Below are 13,788 nucleotides of genomic sequence, written 5' to 3' on the forward strand. Positions count from 1 at the left end.
TGTCTCTAAGCACTCCTGTGGTTTACCTCTGGTACACCTGTTTGTCTCTAAACTCCAAAAATGTGTCTTTTACATTAAACAGAGTTGGAAATTGTCCCCAGGGAGTAATTTTTTAGCATCTGTGATGGTCTTCCTCTGCTCTGGTTACCAGTAAAAGTGTGGGATCTGTGGATAATAGATAGGCAAACTCATGCTTGTATGCAAGTTGTTCAATTCACTTGAGATATTATGAGGTTTCAGATCATAAAGTGTAATTTCAGAGGTCAAATTTGGCTAATCATTCAGTGAAGCATCTATAAACTTCTATTGACGTTTTCAGCAAACAGTTTTCCTTCCACAGCTAAAATTTAAAACTAACTTTCATGCTTGCACAAGACGTTTTTTAAATAAAAAGTGGTAGTTACTTGACAGATGTGGATTTATTAATAAATAGTATTAATGCTTATACAATTTTTGGGGTATTTCCTTTATTTTCTTACTCACAGATTTTTATTATGGTCATCTTTTAATCAAAATCTTATATTGCTTCTTTTTCATGTCAAATGTCGCTTCCTTCACTGTATTTGCCCCTCTGGCTTTATTTTTCATTGTTGTCAACAATTTCTTTATTGCTTATTGCTTCTATGATTCAGACTCCTTAACCATCACAGTAAATGTCTGAAAAGTCCGTTTTTGCAGAATTTAAGTACATTGGAAACAGAAAGGATCGAAACCAGAATAGTAAAATCTCAAATAGAAACCGCAGCCTTGCCGAAATTATTTTTAATTTATGTGGTCGGACCAAGGTCCTATATTCTCCTCTTTTTCTTGAATGAAGCCAAAAAAAACTCCAGCGTGTTTCCCACTGTTTCTTTAAGACCCTTGTGTCTATAACAGCAAATATAATGTAAAGAATTAAGTCTGAGAAGAAATTAGTCCAAATAACTCTTGAGGTGATATAAAATGTAGTCTCTTCCTCCAGACTCCCAGAGACTAAACCCAGTGGAAAAAGAACAAGGCCAGAGAAACTGAAATAATGTCCATATGGTGGTGGATGAGTAACTCATTCATACATTTATATTGAAAATAATTCAACACATTAGCAGGAGGTGGGCTGTCGTTATTTTCATCCACCAATCTCAGTTCATTTTCCTCTAGGTTTTTATTGCTTCTTAGCAAGTCTTCAAAGAGCCCAAAGCCTGTAATTAGGGGGCGGGACCCGGGAGCCTCAAAACACTTCCCTGCGAGGGAGCCCAAATCCTTCCACACGGTCCTGGGACTCAGAGCTGCGCCTCTCCTGCTCCCCTTGGCTTCCTTTAGGATTTTGTTACTCAGGGATGGCCGCATCTATTCTGGAGGTAGGATATGTGATTGTAAGTACACTCGCTTTCTCTTTTTCTGTTGTTGATATTGTTGAACATTCCTGCAGACAAAATATGGAAAAACACTTGGTTTATATAATACTTTAGGCTGAATCATGAAAAGTTATTCAATCTTCAAGAAACCTGAAAGCAAACTAAGTTTGTTGAGCACTGCGAGTTTGGAGGGCCACCACAACTTTAGGTGATCATTCCCTCAAAGTCTGGAAGTCGTTTAAAATGTAAAAAGCAATTTCCAAATCCCACAAAAGCCTGCAGCATTTATGATCAAATATAAAATAACAAAACTAATGAATAGAATAAATAGGAGCTACAGTACTTTTTCTCTTGAATAAGGAGTCTAAAACAACTTGTTCAAGCTCCGTATTTGAAACAAATGTCTTGGCGAAAAAACATGAGCACAAAACAAATCCATAGAACGTGAACATTCTGAGTTATCTATTACCAATAGTAAAATAATAGTGTATCAGCCATGTATATATGTTGCATCTTGATACAATGTACAATATCTGATTCTTGTAATCATCTGAGTGCGTGTGTTTGAATTTTATACACACAATAATTTGTTAATTTAAAGAGGATGAAGTTTTTTTTTTTTTTTTTTTAATTATCAGTGTCTACACAAAGGAAGGATGGTTTTCTACCTATTTCAGAAAAAAATTGCATGTATATTAAGCTAATGGCATTATCATTGTAGCACATGTGGTACAATGAAGCTTGACTATGTCTTTATTTTGCCAAGAGCGATCAAGTTTGATTGTAAAAAGTTAATCACTTGTGCTCATAATAACTGTGATTGTAAAATTAAGACAGTGGTTTTCATTAAACAAAGTAAGGAAATTCCTCCTTGTCAGAGCAGATTGCAGCCGTCCAATGAATAAACATCCATTGCTTGAAATTGGCCCAGCCACTTTGAAAGTGGAGAGAGTAGGCAAAGCTTGTGGTGGCAGTCAGACATACGTTTTTTATTAGAGTTGACACTGACAGAAGCAGCGGCGGCAAGAGGCCATTTCCTGCAGACAGACAGTCTCATTTGCTCTCCCTGTCTCCTCCTCCCCAGGAAGATGCACGCTATGGCTCCAGTCCTCTGGCTATGTTAACTGCTACCTGTAACAAGTTTGGCAGCACCAGCCCAGTAAGGGATTCTGCGACACCCAGTAGAAACGGCACCACCTCTCCAGTGAAGAAGACTTACATCATGACCTCTGACCTTCAGACAGCGAAGAACGGACGCATTGCAGACGGGACCGGCCTGTCGGACTCCTACACTGGCTCCTTTGCTACAACTGGAGGAGGAGGCGGGGGTGGTGGGTTGCTTACTCCCACTGAAAGTCCCCCTCCTTCAACCGGGGGCTACACAGATTATAATCCATTCTCCCACACTTTCCAAACCTCTGTCTCCCAGGAAGTGTCCAAAGCGCACGCAACCACCGACTGTCTCACTAGTGTCTACACCTCTCTGGATATGACTCACCCCTATGGCTCCTGGTACAAGACTGGTATCCACCCTGGTATAACCGCTGCTCCAGCAAATGCTACGTCTTCCTGGTGGGACGTCCACCCCAACTCCAACTGGCTGTCAGCAACACAGCCTCAAGGGGACGGAGGTCTCCAGGCCTCCCTACAACCCGTAGCACCTCAGGCGTCCCTTAGCCCACAACTACCCAGTTACAACACTGACTTTACTCAACTCAACCCTGCTCCTTACCCATCTGTAGGACTGGGATCCTCCTCACATCTCCTTCAGCCTTCCCAGCACATGCTGTCCCAGGACATGTATAAGCCCAAGCCTGTGCCCAGTGCAGGACTGATTGAGAGTCAAATGGGCCTCAAGCCTCCAAGGGGATCAGGGGCATACAGTGGGGGGAACCCTCCTACCAGATCGTCATGTGACTGCCCTAACTGCCAGGAGCTGGAGAGGCTGGGGGCTTCGGCTGCATCCTTGAGGAAGAAACCAGTGCACAGCTGCCACATCCCGGGCTGTGGAAAGGTGTACGGTAAAGCCTCCCACCTCAAAGCCCACCTGCGCTGGCACACCGGGGAGAGACCCTTTGTCTGCAACTGGCTCTTCTGTGGGAAACGATTCACTCGCTCCGATGAATTGGAGAGGCACGTGCGCACCCACACACGGGAGAAGAAATTTACCTGTCTACTATGCAACAAGCGCTTCACACGTAGCGACCACCTCTCCAAGCATCAGAAGACCCACGCAGAATCTGCATTGCAAGGAAAGGCCGTGGCTGTGGAGGGAGAAACAGATCCACGAAGTGAAGAGACCACAGAACTCAGCTCCGGTGCTGTATCTACCAACACTGCTGCTGACCAAATCCCTAACGGGGATGAGAAGACTGGCACGACTAATGGAGTGGAGAACAGCAGTGGACTGTTGGAGATCTGACTGAATCAAATACTCTGTAAAGTTTCATTTGTGAAAGTTTTTGCAAATATATGAGACAGGATGTCGTCAGTGTTTATCTGAGCACAGTGCAGGAAGCAACAACACTCTGTAGAAAACACAACCTTACAAACATACAGTAAGGCACACATAGAGACGCAGTAATGCTCAGAAACAGAAAATATGCTAACACACATTTTGTAGCTGAAAAACATTTTCTGACTTTCAAATGAGACAAACCACTGAAGCAATTCACTCAGAAAAAAAGGACCTCTGGAGCTGCAAAAGGAAAAAGTTGAAAGACACTTATGGTTATGCATGCTAAGAGAAAAACACAACCTACATCTGTACGTTGACAATACTTCTTAATAACATTTTTTTTTCGAGGACTTTTCAATATATGATGTATTGTTCTCTCTTTTGTTTAATTTAAAATCATTTACCTTATGGATCTAATTTATGTCTTAAATTATACACACGAGAGTTTATCTTGTACTCTGCAGGACATATAACACCTGGAAAGAATAAATGCAAGATTGACTAAGTTTAAATTAAGACTTTTTTTTTTCCTTATTTATTAGTTTCAAGTTGGAGGCTTAGATGAGCTTTTAGAGTTTAATTTATAGATCTTTTTTAATTGTGTGTGTTATCTATTACTGTATAATCTTTTGTGAGGGCTTCCTTACCGGGAAGAAATTTTTTTTTTTTTTAATTGAAATCAGATTATTTCTTTAATTATGCATTCTATATGTTGAAAGAATTCAGGGCTGTCATTATTTTACTTTGCTATATATTTTCTACATTTTAAGCAATCTTCTACAATGAGAAGACGTCACGGTGCATCAATTATTTCATGTCATTTTCTTAATTCTAGTGACAGTGAACTAACAGTTTTTGCTAAATTGTTGTGAAATAAAATACTGTAAATATGGATAAAGCATGAACCCTCAAAAATTATGTAAGATTTACGAGTGATGTTTTTGGTGTTGAAGAATAAAAAAAAAGTTTTTACCTTCTTTTGCTGGAGTTATTTCTCAACAGAAACTATTCCGAGAACACGTAAAACCTTTAAAAAAAAAAAACATTAAAATCTGTTGTTTAAAAGATTCCAATCTTACACACTTTTACACAACTACTTCTATCCTGCTTTTTTATTTTTCTATTTCATCACCTTACCCTGGCCAACTAAATACTTTCATTATCTTTTACAGACCAAAACAAAGCACTGAATTATGTCTTAACTTCAAACAAAGGCCCCCTTTCACAGACCAACTGTAGTTAGTTACTAAAGACAATTACTTTTCTCTTCAGCCCAGCAGCGAGGTAATTACAGAGACAAGCTCTAGTGGGGTCAGCAAAGGAGAGAAGAGGGATTAGGACAGAGGGGACTGTGGTCGTGTTGTTTATGGAGGCAGGCAGTCAAACAAAAGACCTCAATCAGAGCAGGATGCATGAAAACACACACACAAACACACACACGGACGCACGAAAAAAAAGGCTTCAGCAAAGTCTCAATGTCTGCCATTCTTTTGTTGAAGGTATTTTGTTGCGTTTGCACAAGAGTCTCAACAAGTGACACTCGTGACTCCCTGTCCACTTTGCCGTAAGGTCACTGAGGCTTTTCCAGACTAATAAAAATACTTTAAGTGGGTGGACTTCCCATGGACTCGGCATTAAAAGTAAGATAGCCCTAGGACGGAGCAAATGAGCTCTTAAACAGATGTTTTGTGACACTTTGTCAGACGAAAAAAAGTGTTTAAAGTGTTAATTCTAAAGAAATCGCAATAAAACACTGGTAACAGGTGAATTATACAGAATGCCTTGAAGTTTTTAAGAGTAAATTGAGCTATTTTCCAAATGTTAAAATATGAAAACCACTTTATTATGTTGGGATTGACATCAGTTGATGGCGCAACCTGTGTGGAAGTAACTCCTATGCCGTTCCCAGGCTGCATGGTTCCAATTTAGGGCACCTAATGAGCTGTAGTTGAGGTCAATTTATATAAAACGTCCCTGGGCCCACTCTGTCATCAGGAACCGACATGTTTATGGTGGTCTGAAGTGGGCACATAGTCGAGTCCACAACATGAAAGGCAAACATGGGGAATGGTGTATGGGCAGGGTGTGTCAGGGCAGTAAGTGAGGGTGGGGTGGTGGTGGTTGAGATGGAGGTGGGGTGGAGAGGGTGAGAAGATGGTCAGTGGCTTTTGCAACAGCAGCTGCTGCCAGTGTTTTTCGTTTTTCTTTTTGCATTTAATGAGAAAAATAAACTCCATTTCCAGGAGTAATTTGGATGGTGGTAAGATACTGTAGCTTTAAATGTACTTTTACATTGGTATTTTGAAAGACAGGAGACATGAAGTTTTTCTTCAAAAGAAAATATATGCAGTGACACATGCAGGCAGAAGAAAAAAACAAAAATACAAAAAAAGGAATGACATATAGCACACACTTAAATAAAATATTGGAAAAAGAAATATAAATATATAATATGATTACACACTATATACATTACCATAACACGCGATATAAAAATATAAACTGACCTGTTGGTGAGATAAACAAATATGGCACAGATAGTGGATTGCACTTTTATGTGAATTATTGCACATAGATAGGATTTGCGATTGCAAATGTAGTTTGAGTCATGGGAGGAAGTTGGTTACTTTTTGTTCAGAGTTCTCATGGCCCAGGGATAAAAAACTGTTTGCCAAAAAGTAAAACACACATTAAATAGATAAAATAGACACAAAGATGGAGAGCTAAGGCACGCATCAGCTCTGTGCACGGCCATTATCTTGTCAAGGTTTCATGAACGCCTTTTGATTTAAAAAGCCACATCATTCAAGCTAAAATATTGTTTCACTCCAGTTAAATCACTACAAATACTACAAATCACATTTCCCATCTGAATGTTTCCTTTCTTCTCCAATGTTTATGAAGTCATGCTTCACAGTTTCCCTGCAGGAAGACACTCACAGTTCAATTCTTTTGAACAAATACCCTCATTACATAGTGTTGAGCAAAATGCTAATGAGCCTGTTTTCTAGAGACAACTGAGCATTCATCTAAAACAATAGATTGTGGTCCGACATAGCCAGAGGCTCTAACCCTCCTTCTATACCTATAAAAGGTGAGAGCAGGGTGGGTTTACATGAGCCATGAAGCAGGACAAAAGCACAGGTGTGTGTGTGTGTGTGTGTGTGTGTGTGCGTGCGTGCGTGTGTGTGAGAGAGGCATGTATACCCAGGGGCTCTCCATTCAGCCTGATGATGACAACAGGATCTAGCTTTTTCAAGAATCTCTATAAACCATGACATTAAGAGGAGGTCAACCTGTATGTGAAGGTTTAAAACATCAACACAACACAGAAGAGAGGTGAAATATTGGGATTTTTTTTTTGGAGATTTTTTTGAATGTCAACTCGAGATGAAAACCTCAATATTTGAAAGAGGCAGCTGTTTTCATCCTGGTTGCTTTTCTTCTCAAACTCGTTCTTTTCAGGATGTGGCAAAAAATATACTAATGTCATATTTCAGTGCAGATGAAGTGTTTTTCAAGCTTTTGTGAGCCATTACAACTGCAGCACATATATATGTATATATTTATCCTTTATTTATCCCTTATCCTTTATATTTATCATTACTATTATTGTTGTTGGTGGTTTGTTTTTTGTTCTTTTTCTGTTTTTCGCACCAACTGCCAAGTTTGATTCTTTTGTGCTGTTTTTAAAGTGTACTTGGCAAATAAAAAACCTTTTTGATTCCGATTCTGATATCCATTTAGAAATGTTCTCCAGTACAGGATCAAACAACTTATCCCATATAAATATAAAGTCTAATTTATTTTGTATGAACATTTGTAAGATGATTGGACAGTGTTACATCAATTGTCAGATGATTTCTCACAGCACGTCTGCTATTATGCTAGAGAAGTGGCTGGAAAGTTACTTAGGCCCAGTCCACACAAAGGTTTATTGTTTCAGCCTTTGATTGACATTATAGTGCTTTAATGGAGCCATAGCAGTATTTCATGAGAACAGGTATGTGAAATAAGCTGTCTTTGAGAAAACACTTTTACATACGCACCCTGAACAATGTTCCAAATTCAACTAAAAATGTTGGAATTTCAAAATTTCATTTTAAAACAGCCTGAAAAAATGATCACAACACATTGTTGGAAAAAGCATCATTTTGCTGATGAAACTCTTTCTTTATTGCATGTATGGAAAAAAATCATTTCTGATCCAACTGTAATAACAATAGTGAATTGAGCATTACACAAAGCAAAAGCCTAAATCCTTAGGCTAGAGTATTGTATAGATAAACATTAGAAAACATGCATGAAAAAACTTTTAAAAAGTGTAACGGAAACAAATCTGTCTCTGTGTGTAAGTGGCATTAGCGAAGGTGTAAAGACTCTCTTATATTAACCATAAAGTGGCACACAGTGCCATGGAGCTTTTTTTCTGCATGAAACTAGTCCATGGTGACTTTAGGATTTGGAAACACTGACTTACATCATCAAAACCTAAACTGGTTTTTATATTATTGGCTTTAATCATATGGTGCAACAACATTTCCTCGTCTCAGATCAGCGTTTAGATTTTAAAAGGGAGCACTCCCTTACTCCCTGTCGCACCAAGTGCACCACTAAATGAGGCCATTTGGTTTATAGGGACTGTGGGAGGGCTGTGGGTGACTCTGTACTGCTTTAAAAAGATAATATGCTTCCAATTTATTAGTCTCCGGATGACAAATTGCTTCCAGGGAAAATAAAAGATTATTGTTTTTTTTTTTTTTTTTTTTAAATCACATGCGTGACACACAAAGTGTGGACATATCTAATCTGCTTAATATTTTTGACATCTATATTATGATTAAAAGTAAAAGGTCCAGCTATTACACTTCATCACAATTACCTAAAAATTAGACAATCGTTCACTGTTATTGGAGAATTGTGGAATTATTACGCTAAAGAAATAAATAAAACTCTATGCAATTTTAGTTGATATACATCTACGACTATATATAATAAGATAAAATACAGAAAAGCTGGGATGGTGTACTGTGTTTTTGCCACAGTGGAATATTTCCTTTCTTCCTATTCAAAATGGTTGGAAAACTGATCAACTTAAAACACTTAATGATATCTATGGCACCATTAAAATGTCCTTTCCGTGAACAGAATGCTCAACGTCTCGCTGGTACAACTCAAAACAAATTTAGTTTTGTTTTTGCTAAGCCACTAAATACTTCCTTCAGACGTTTGAAGCAAAGGATATGAAAAGAGAAGGAATGGACGAGGTGTAATAACACAAAACCATTCTGAGGTGAGATGATAGAAACACGCTCTGAATGCAGCCAAATAAATGTACAGTGGTAAGAAGGAATAGGATACAAGCCAACAAGCAAATGAAGTTTGATGTGAATCAACTGAACAGGGATAAAGGAAAGAGCAGCCATAAAGAAAAAAGGGAGAAGAGAGAGAGAGAGAGAGAGAGAGAGAGAGAGAGAGCAGGGTGATTTGGGTTGGAAGCGGGAGCAGGGAGCTGGAGTTGGCAGGGGTTTTGGTGGAGGAGTGTGGTGGTTCAGAAGTCCTCCAGCGCGAGGCGCCACTGTGTCCGATGGGGGCCCTGACCATGAGCTGCCTCACCCCCCCAGAGCCATGGCCACAAACCTCCCCCCCCCCCCCGCACCACCAGCACCACCACCACGCATCCACCCAGAAACCCATTGGCAGGCAGCGCTTCAAGTCAGGCTTCTGCTGCCATTGCTGCTCCATGTTTATTTAATATTTCAAAGAAATTGAAATATCTTTGTGGGATAACACACATGCATACACAACTACTTCTCGCACACATAAGTCAAGCATGCACATGATCCCCACATACTACCGCCGCCACCACAATATTTAAATAAATAAAGTTGAGTAATACGGATTTCTTGATCTGTAGCCAAGAAGGGTGGAAGCGTCTGACTCTGCAAGTTGCCTGAGCAGGCGTCATGTCACAGTTCAGCTCCCACATAGGAGAAGGCTTTTTAACGGAGTGGTTGACAAACAAGGAGCAGTTCCCGTGTGACATGACTTAACCAAGCCCAAATGTAACTTTGCAGTTGCACTTAAACACCAAGTTCCTTAAAGGATGTGGATTTTTACTGGGAGGAGGAAGAAGAAGAAAAAAAAGGATTTCACAAGTTGAGCAATTTAGCATCGCTGAGTTTGCGGCCTGAGAACAGGAACATGTAAATGAAGTGTTTGTGATGTACCAAATGAGAAAAAAATGTCTATGCAGGTTTAACTTTGAATGTGTGTGTAACGCAAAAGTCTACTCTGCACACACACACACACCTATAATGGGTCGTTGATCATTAAAAAGCAATTCCTTTGGACAGAAATCCTTTAAACAGTCTCGGTTTTGGTCTTCATGCTATCCCCCTTTCTGTCTCCTCTCTCCTCCACAGCCACCAACCACTGCAGCTGCCAAAAATAACACAAGAGCGCCACTCGAACCCGTGCCTCACCACAGCACAGCTTGGCCGCAAGAGAGGGATCAAAACACACACAAAAAAGGAAACACATCATATTGTGGAAAGAGGAGGGGAGAAAGGAGCATTTATACTCATGCCCCATGCTTAAAGATATCTACTGATTACTTTGGCAACCAAAGAACCGCACACACCAATGCACCAGGCCAAGACAAAAAGGTCGAGAGGAAAAGTGAGTTTGTGGATGAGTTGTGGAAAAAAAATACTTTTATTATCAAAGGTCAATAAATGAGGTCCAGGGGAAACAGATAAAGGCCTGGCATACAATATGGAAACCAAACTAAAAAAAAAACTGGACTCAAGCGTAGAAAGAGCTTCTTTGGTCACAGATCAATCATCCTGTTTAGACTGGAGGTTTGGGGTTCAAATGGGAGACAGTTTTATCCATTGTCATGGCCAGTTGCTTTCATGTTGCATTTGGCAAAATGTGCTTAGCCACACACACACACACACACACACACACACGCGCACACACATTCAGACGGTGCCAACGAGTGAAGCCATCACAAACCCAAGCTCTATTTAACAGAGCTCAGTGTGGGTTAACAAGCACACCGAAACTAAATTGATTGTTGAGCGACGGAAATCAGAGGAACTCACCGTGGAGCGATGGAAGGGGTCTAGAAATGTTTTATGAAACTTCTATTACCTTGACAGGAAGGAGTTTCTTCAGTCAAAACTCATGTGGTCAAAAAAAGTGTTCACGAAAGCAAACAGATTTAAACTAAACTCCTGTACATGTCAACTTCAAACAATGGTCACCTGTATTCTAACCCAAACAAATCATTCTTAGTTTCCTTACAAAACCTGTAACATGTTGAAAAATCATTTCTCTTACAATGATTCACCTATACCAGTTCTCAACCTTTTCACCCAGCGACCCCCAAAAGAAAGGAGCCAGAGGCCGGGGACCCCCATTGTACCTGAAGGTGGTTGAACACGGACATGAACATTGAAGAAAAGTCATGTGGAGACAGGGCCATCAATAAGGGGGAATAAAGGGGAGAGCTTTTTGGGGCCCTTTCATAAAGTCAGCAAAATCTGTGATAAACACATTTATTTATTTATTTATTTATTTATTTATTTATTTATTTATTTATTTATTTATTTATTTATTTATCAGAAGTTTATTATCATTTATAGTCATCTTTAAAGATGTAAATCCTTGTTTTAATCAAAAATAAAATGGGTTGAATGTGACCAAAAATGGTGGAAAAGGTGGTGAAATGGGATTTTAAAAACCACAGAAATTGGTTAAAAGTTATAAATTTAAGTGACCAAAACAGTCAAAAAAGTGGTAAAAAGGGTTAAAAGTGTCATTATTGGAACAATTGGTTTAAACTGGCAAATAATGGGCATGACAAATGGTGAATGTGGTTAAATTGACAAAAAAATAAGCATGAAATATGATGAAAAGAGGTTAAAAGTGATAATAATGGGTCAACATATGTGACAGATGGGAAAAGTGGTGGAAAGGGTTTATAAGTGTCTTTAAAGTGGAAAAAAAAATGTGCAGAAAAAGCATTGACATTTGATGCAGGAGTGGCTGAAATGGGAGTGATGTAGCAAAAATGCAATAAAAGGAGCAAAAAAAAAAACAAAAAAACAAGTGAAAATAGGTTAAAATATGGCAAGTTTGGTGTAGTTGCAGAAAATGGGTTTTAAAAAAAAAGCAGAAATTGGCACTAATTGTTAAAAAAAATATTCTTCGAGCAAGTATTGGCACATTTACAACAAAATCTATCACTTTCAAGGTAGTATTGTGTGTATAATACCCAAGTACTTATTAGAAATGTCCAAAAACCTTGCTAAATAAAAATAAACTTTTGTAGGGTTAAGGAGAGCAGACTTGTAATCGGAGGGTTGCTGGTTTGAGTCTCACCCGGGCCAATGCTGTGGGATGTTGAGCAAGTCCCTTAACCCCAATCCAACGCCTGCAGTTGGCAGCCCACTGCTACTACTCGGGGAAAATGGGTAAAAATGCATAGAAGAATTTTCACTACGGCAATCAATAAACATTAAATTATTATGATTTTGGTTGTTTGTTTTTATTGGGGCCGTTAGAGTAACCATGCTTCTGCCAGACTGTTTCAGAGCACCTGTGGCAACAGATGTAGCTTATCTCCACCAGTGTTACTGTGAGGTGTCAATCAAAAATAAATTCTGTCCACATAGGTTCCCTATACAGACAAACCCTATTTGTAATATTTACAGTGTTTACAGACGACAGTGGTACAGCTGATATTTTAAAATTTATTTTTGATAAGATTCAACTTATAAATGATTGTTATGAACAATATTTTACATTTGTTGATGTAGCCTTGGCTACTTTAACTTCATTTTCTATTTTTTAGAGTACCTACAAGTCAAAAACACACCAGACATGTTTTTTAAATTTTTTTTTTTTTTAGATATAATTCCTACATTATGCTAAAAAGCCTGTTTCCTGTCTTTCCACATGGATCCATTGTGGGAAGTAAATAGACATCAGCTGGGCACTGAAAAAGCTGGAACAAAAGTGACTAACTGTCACCCTCTGCTGGTTTCAAACATTCCCTGTTGCCTATGGAAAGCCGAGTGAGTATTTATTATGGATCCTTGATATCAAATATCTGGTGTAAAACACAAGGTAAAATGGTTATTCTAGTTCTAAAAGTAGAACTATTTTTTTCTGTTTGGTCAATGACTATTTTAACAGATTACTTACCTGCACTGATTTAGCATAATCATAGTTAAAAATATACTTTTACTTAATTAAACTTGCTTACCTAAAATTGAATTTGTGTACTTATCTTGTTTGATGAACAATTATGAACTTATTTGCATTGTGTATTTTGTGTTCAAAGATTTTTCACCTTTCTTGTCACCAGGCAAATAAACTTAGGTGTGGGAAGCCATGGCGTTGTAAAGACACTTGGCAAGATGAATGAGATGTATACAGGGGTTACATCTAGAACTATTTTTAATTCAACCATTTATTCCAATGAGTAACAGAATTTGGATACAGAGCAAATTTATAACAAAACATATGCAAAAAGGATTAGGATGAAGATTATATTTCATCTTACCTCCCTTTACCAAAACAAAACACTAACTAGTGATTTATTTATTTATTCACATTGCTAGTTAAAATGTAATTGTGAAATAGAATCATGATGACAACAGTTACAGATATACAAAGGGTGGGTATTTAATATAATATAACATATATAATACGCACTTATTATTATTATTATTATTATTATTATTATTGTTGTTGTTGTTGTTGTTGTTGTTGTTGTTGTTGTTGTTGTTGTTGTTGTTGTTGTTGTTGTTGTTGTTATTATTATTATTATTATTTTGTTTTGATTTTTGTCCATTGTTTGTTTCACTTGTTTTAAGTATGGATTAACTGTTTTGTTTGAACTGTGTTCCTGTAACTGTGTGGAAATTGTGAGAGTTTCAGTCCAGGTTTGGTTCTTTGTTTTATCAGTAATTATGGTTATTT

At 38.3% G+C, this 13,788-nt stretch overlaps 1 protein-coding gene across 2 annotated transcripts; it reads left to right on the forward strand.

Moving 5' to 3' along the window:
• The first annotated feature begins 1,155 nt into the window (after positions 1 to 1,155).
• Positions 1,156 to 4,601, forward strand: sp7 (Sp7 transcription factor). 2 transcript variants are annotated; one of them, XM_028447056.1, is made up of 2 exons: positions 1,156 to 1,337; positions 2,419 to 4,601. In XM_028447056.1, the coding sequence occupies exons 1-2, from the start codon at positions 1,317 to 1,319 to the stop codon at positions 3,754 to 3,756; spliced, it is 1,359 nt and encodes a 452-aa protein (XP_028302857.1). In that variant the 5' UTR covers positions 1,156 to 1,316; the 3' UTR covers positions 3,757 to 4,601. The 2 variants fall into 2 exon arrangements, with proteins under 2 accessions (XP_028302857.1, XP_028302856.1); XM_028447055.1 differs by having other exon boundaries at positions 1,157 to 1,352.
• Positions 4,602 to 13,788: the final 9,187 nt, after the last annotated feature.

This window comes from Gouania willdenowi, chromosome 5, assembly GCF_900634775.1.
Source record: "Gouania willdenowi chromosome 5, fGouWil2.1, whole genome shotgun sequence".
NCBI lineage: Eukaryota > Metazoa > Chordata > Actinopteri > Blenniiformes > Gobiesocidae > Gouania > Gouania willdenowi.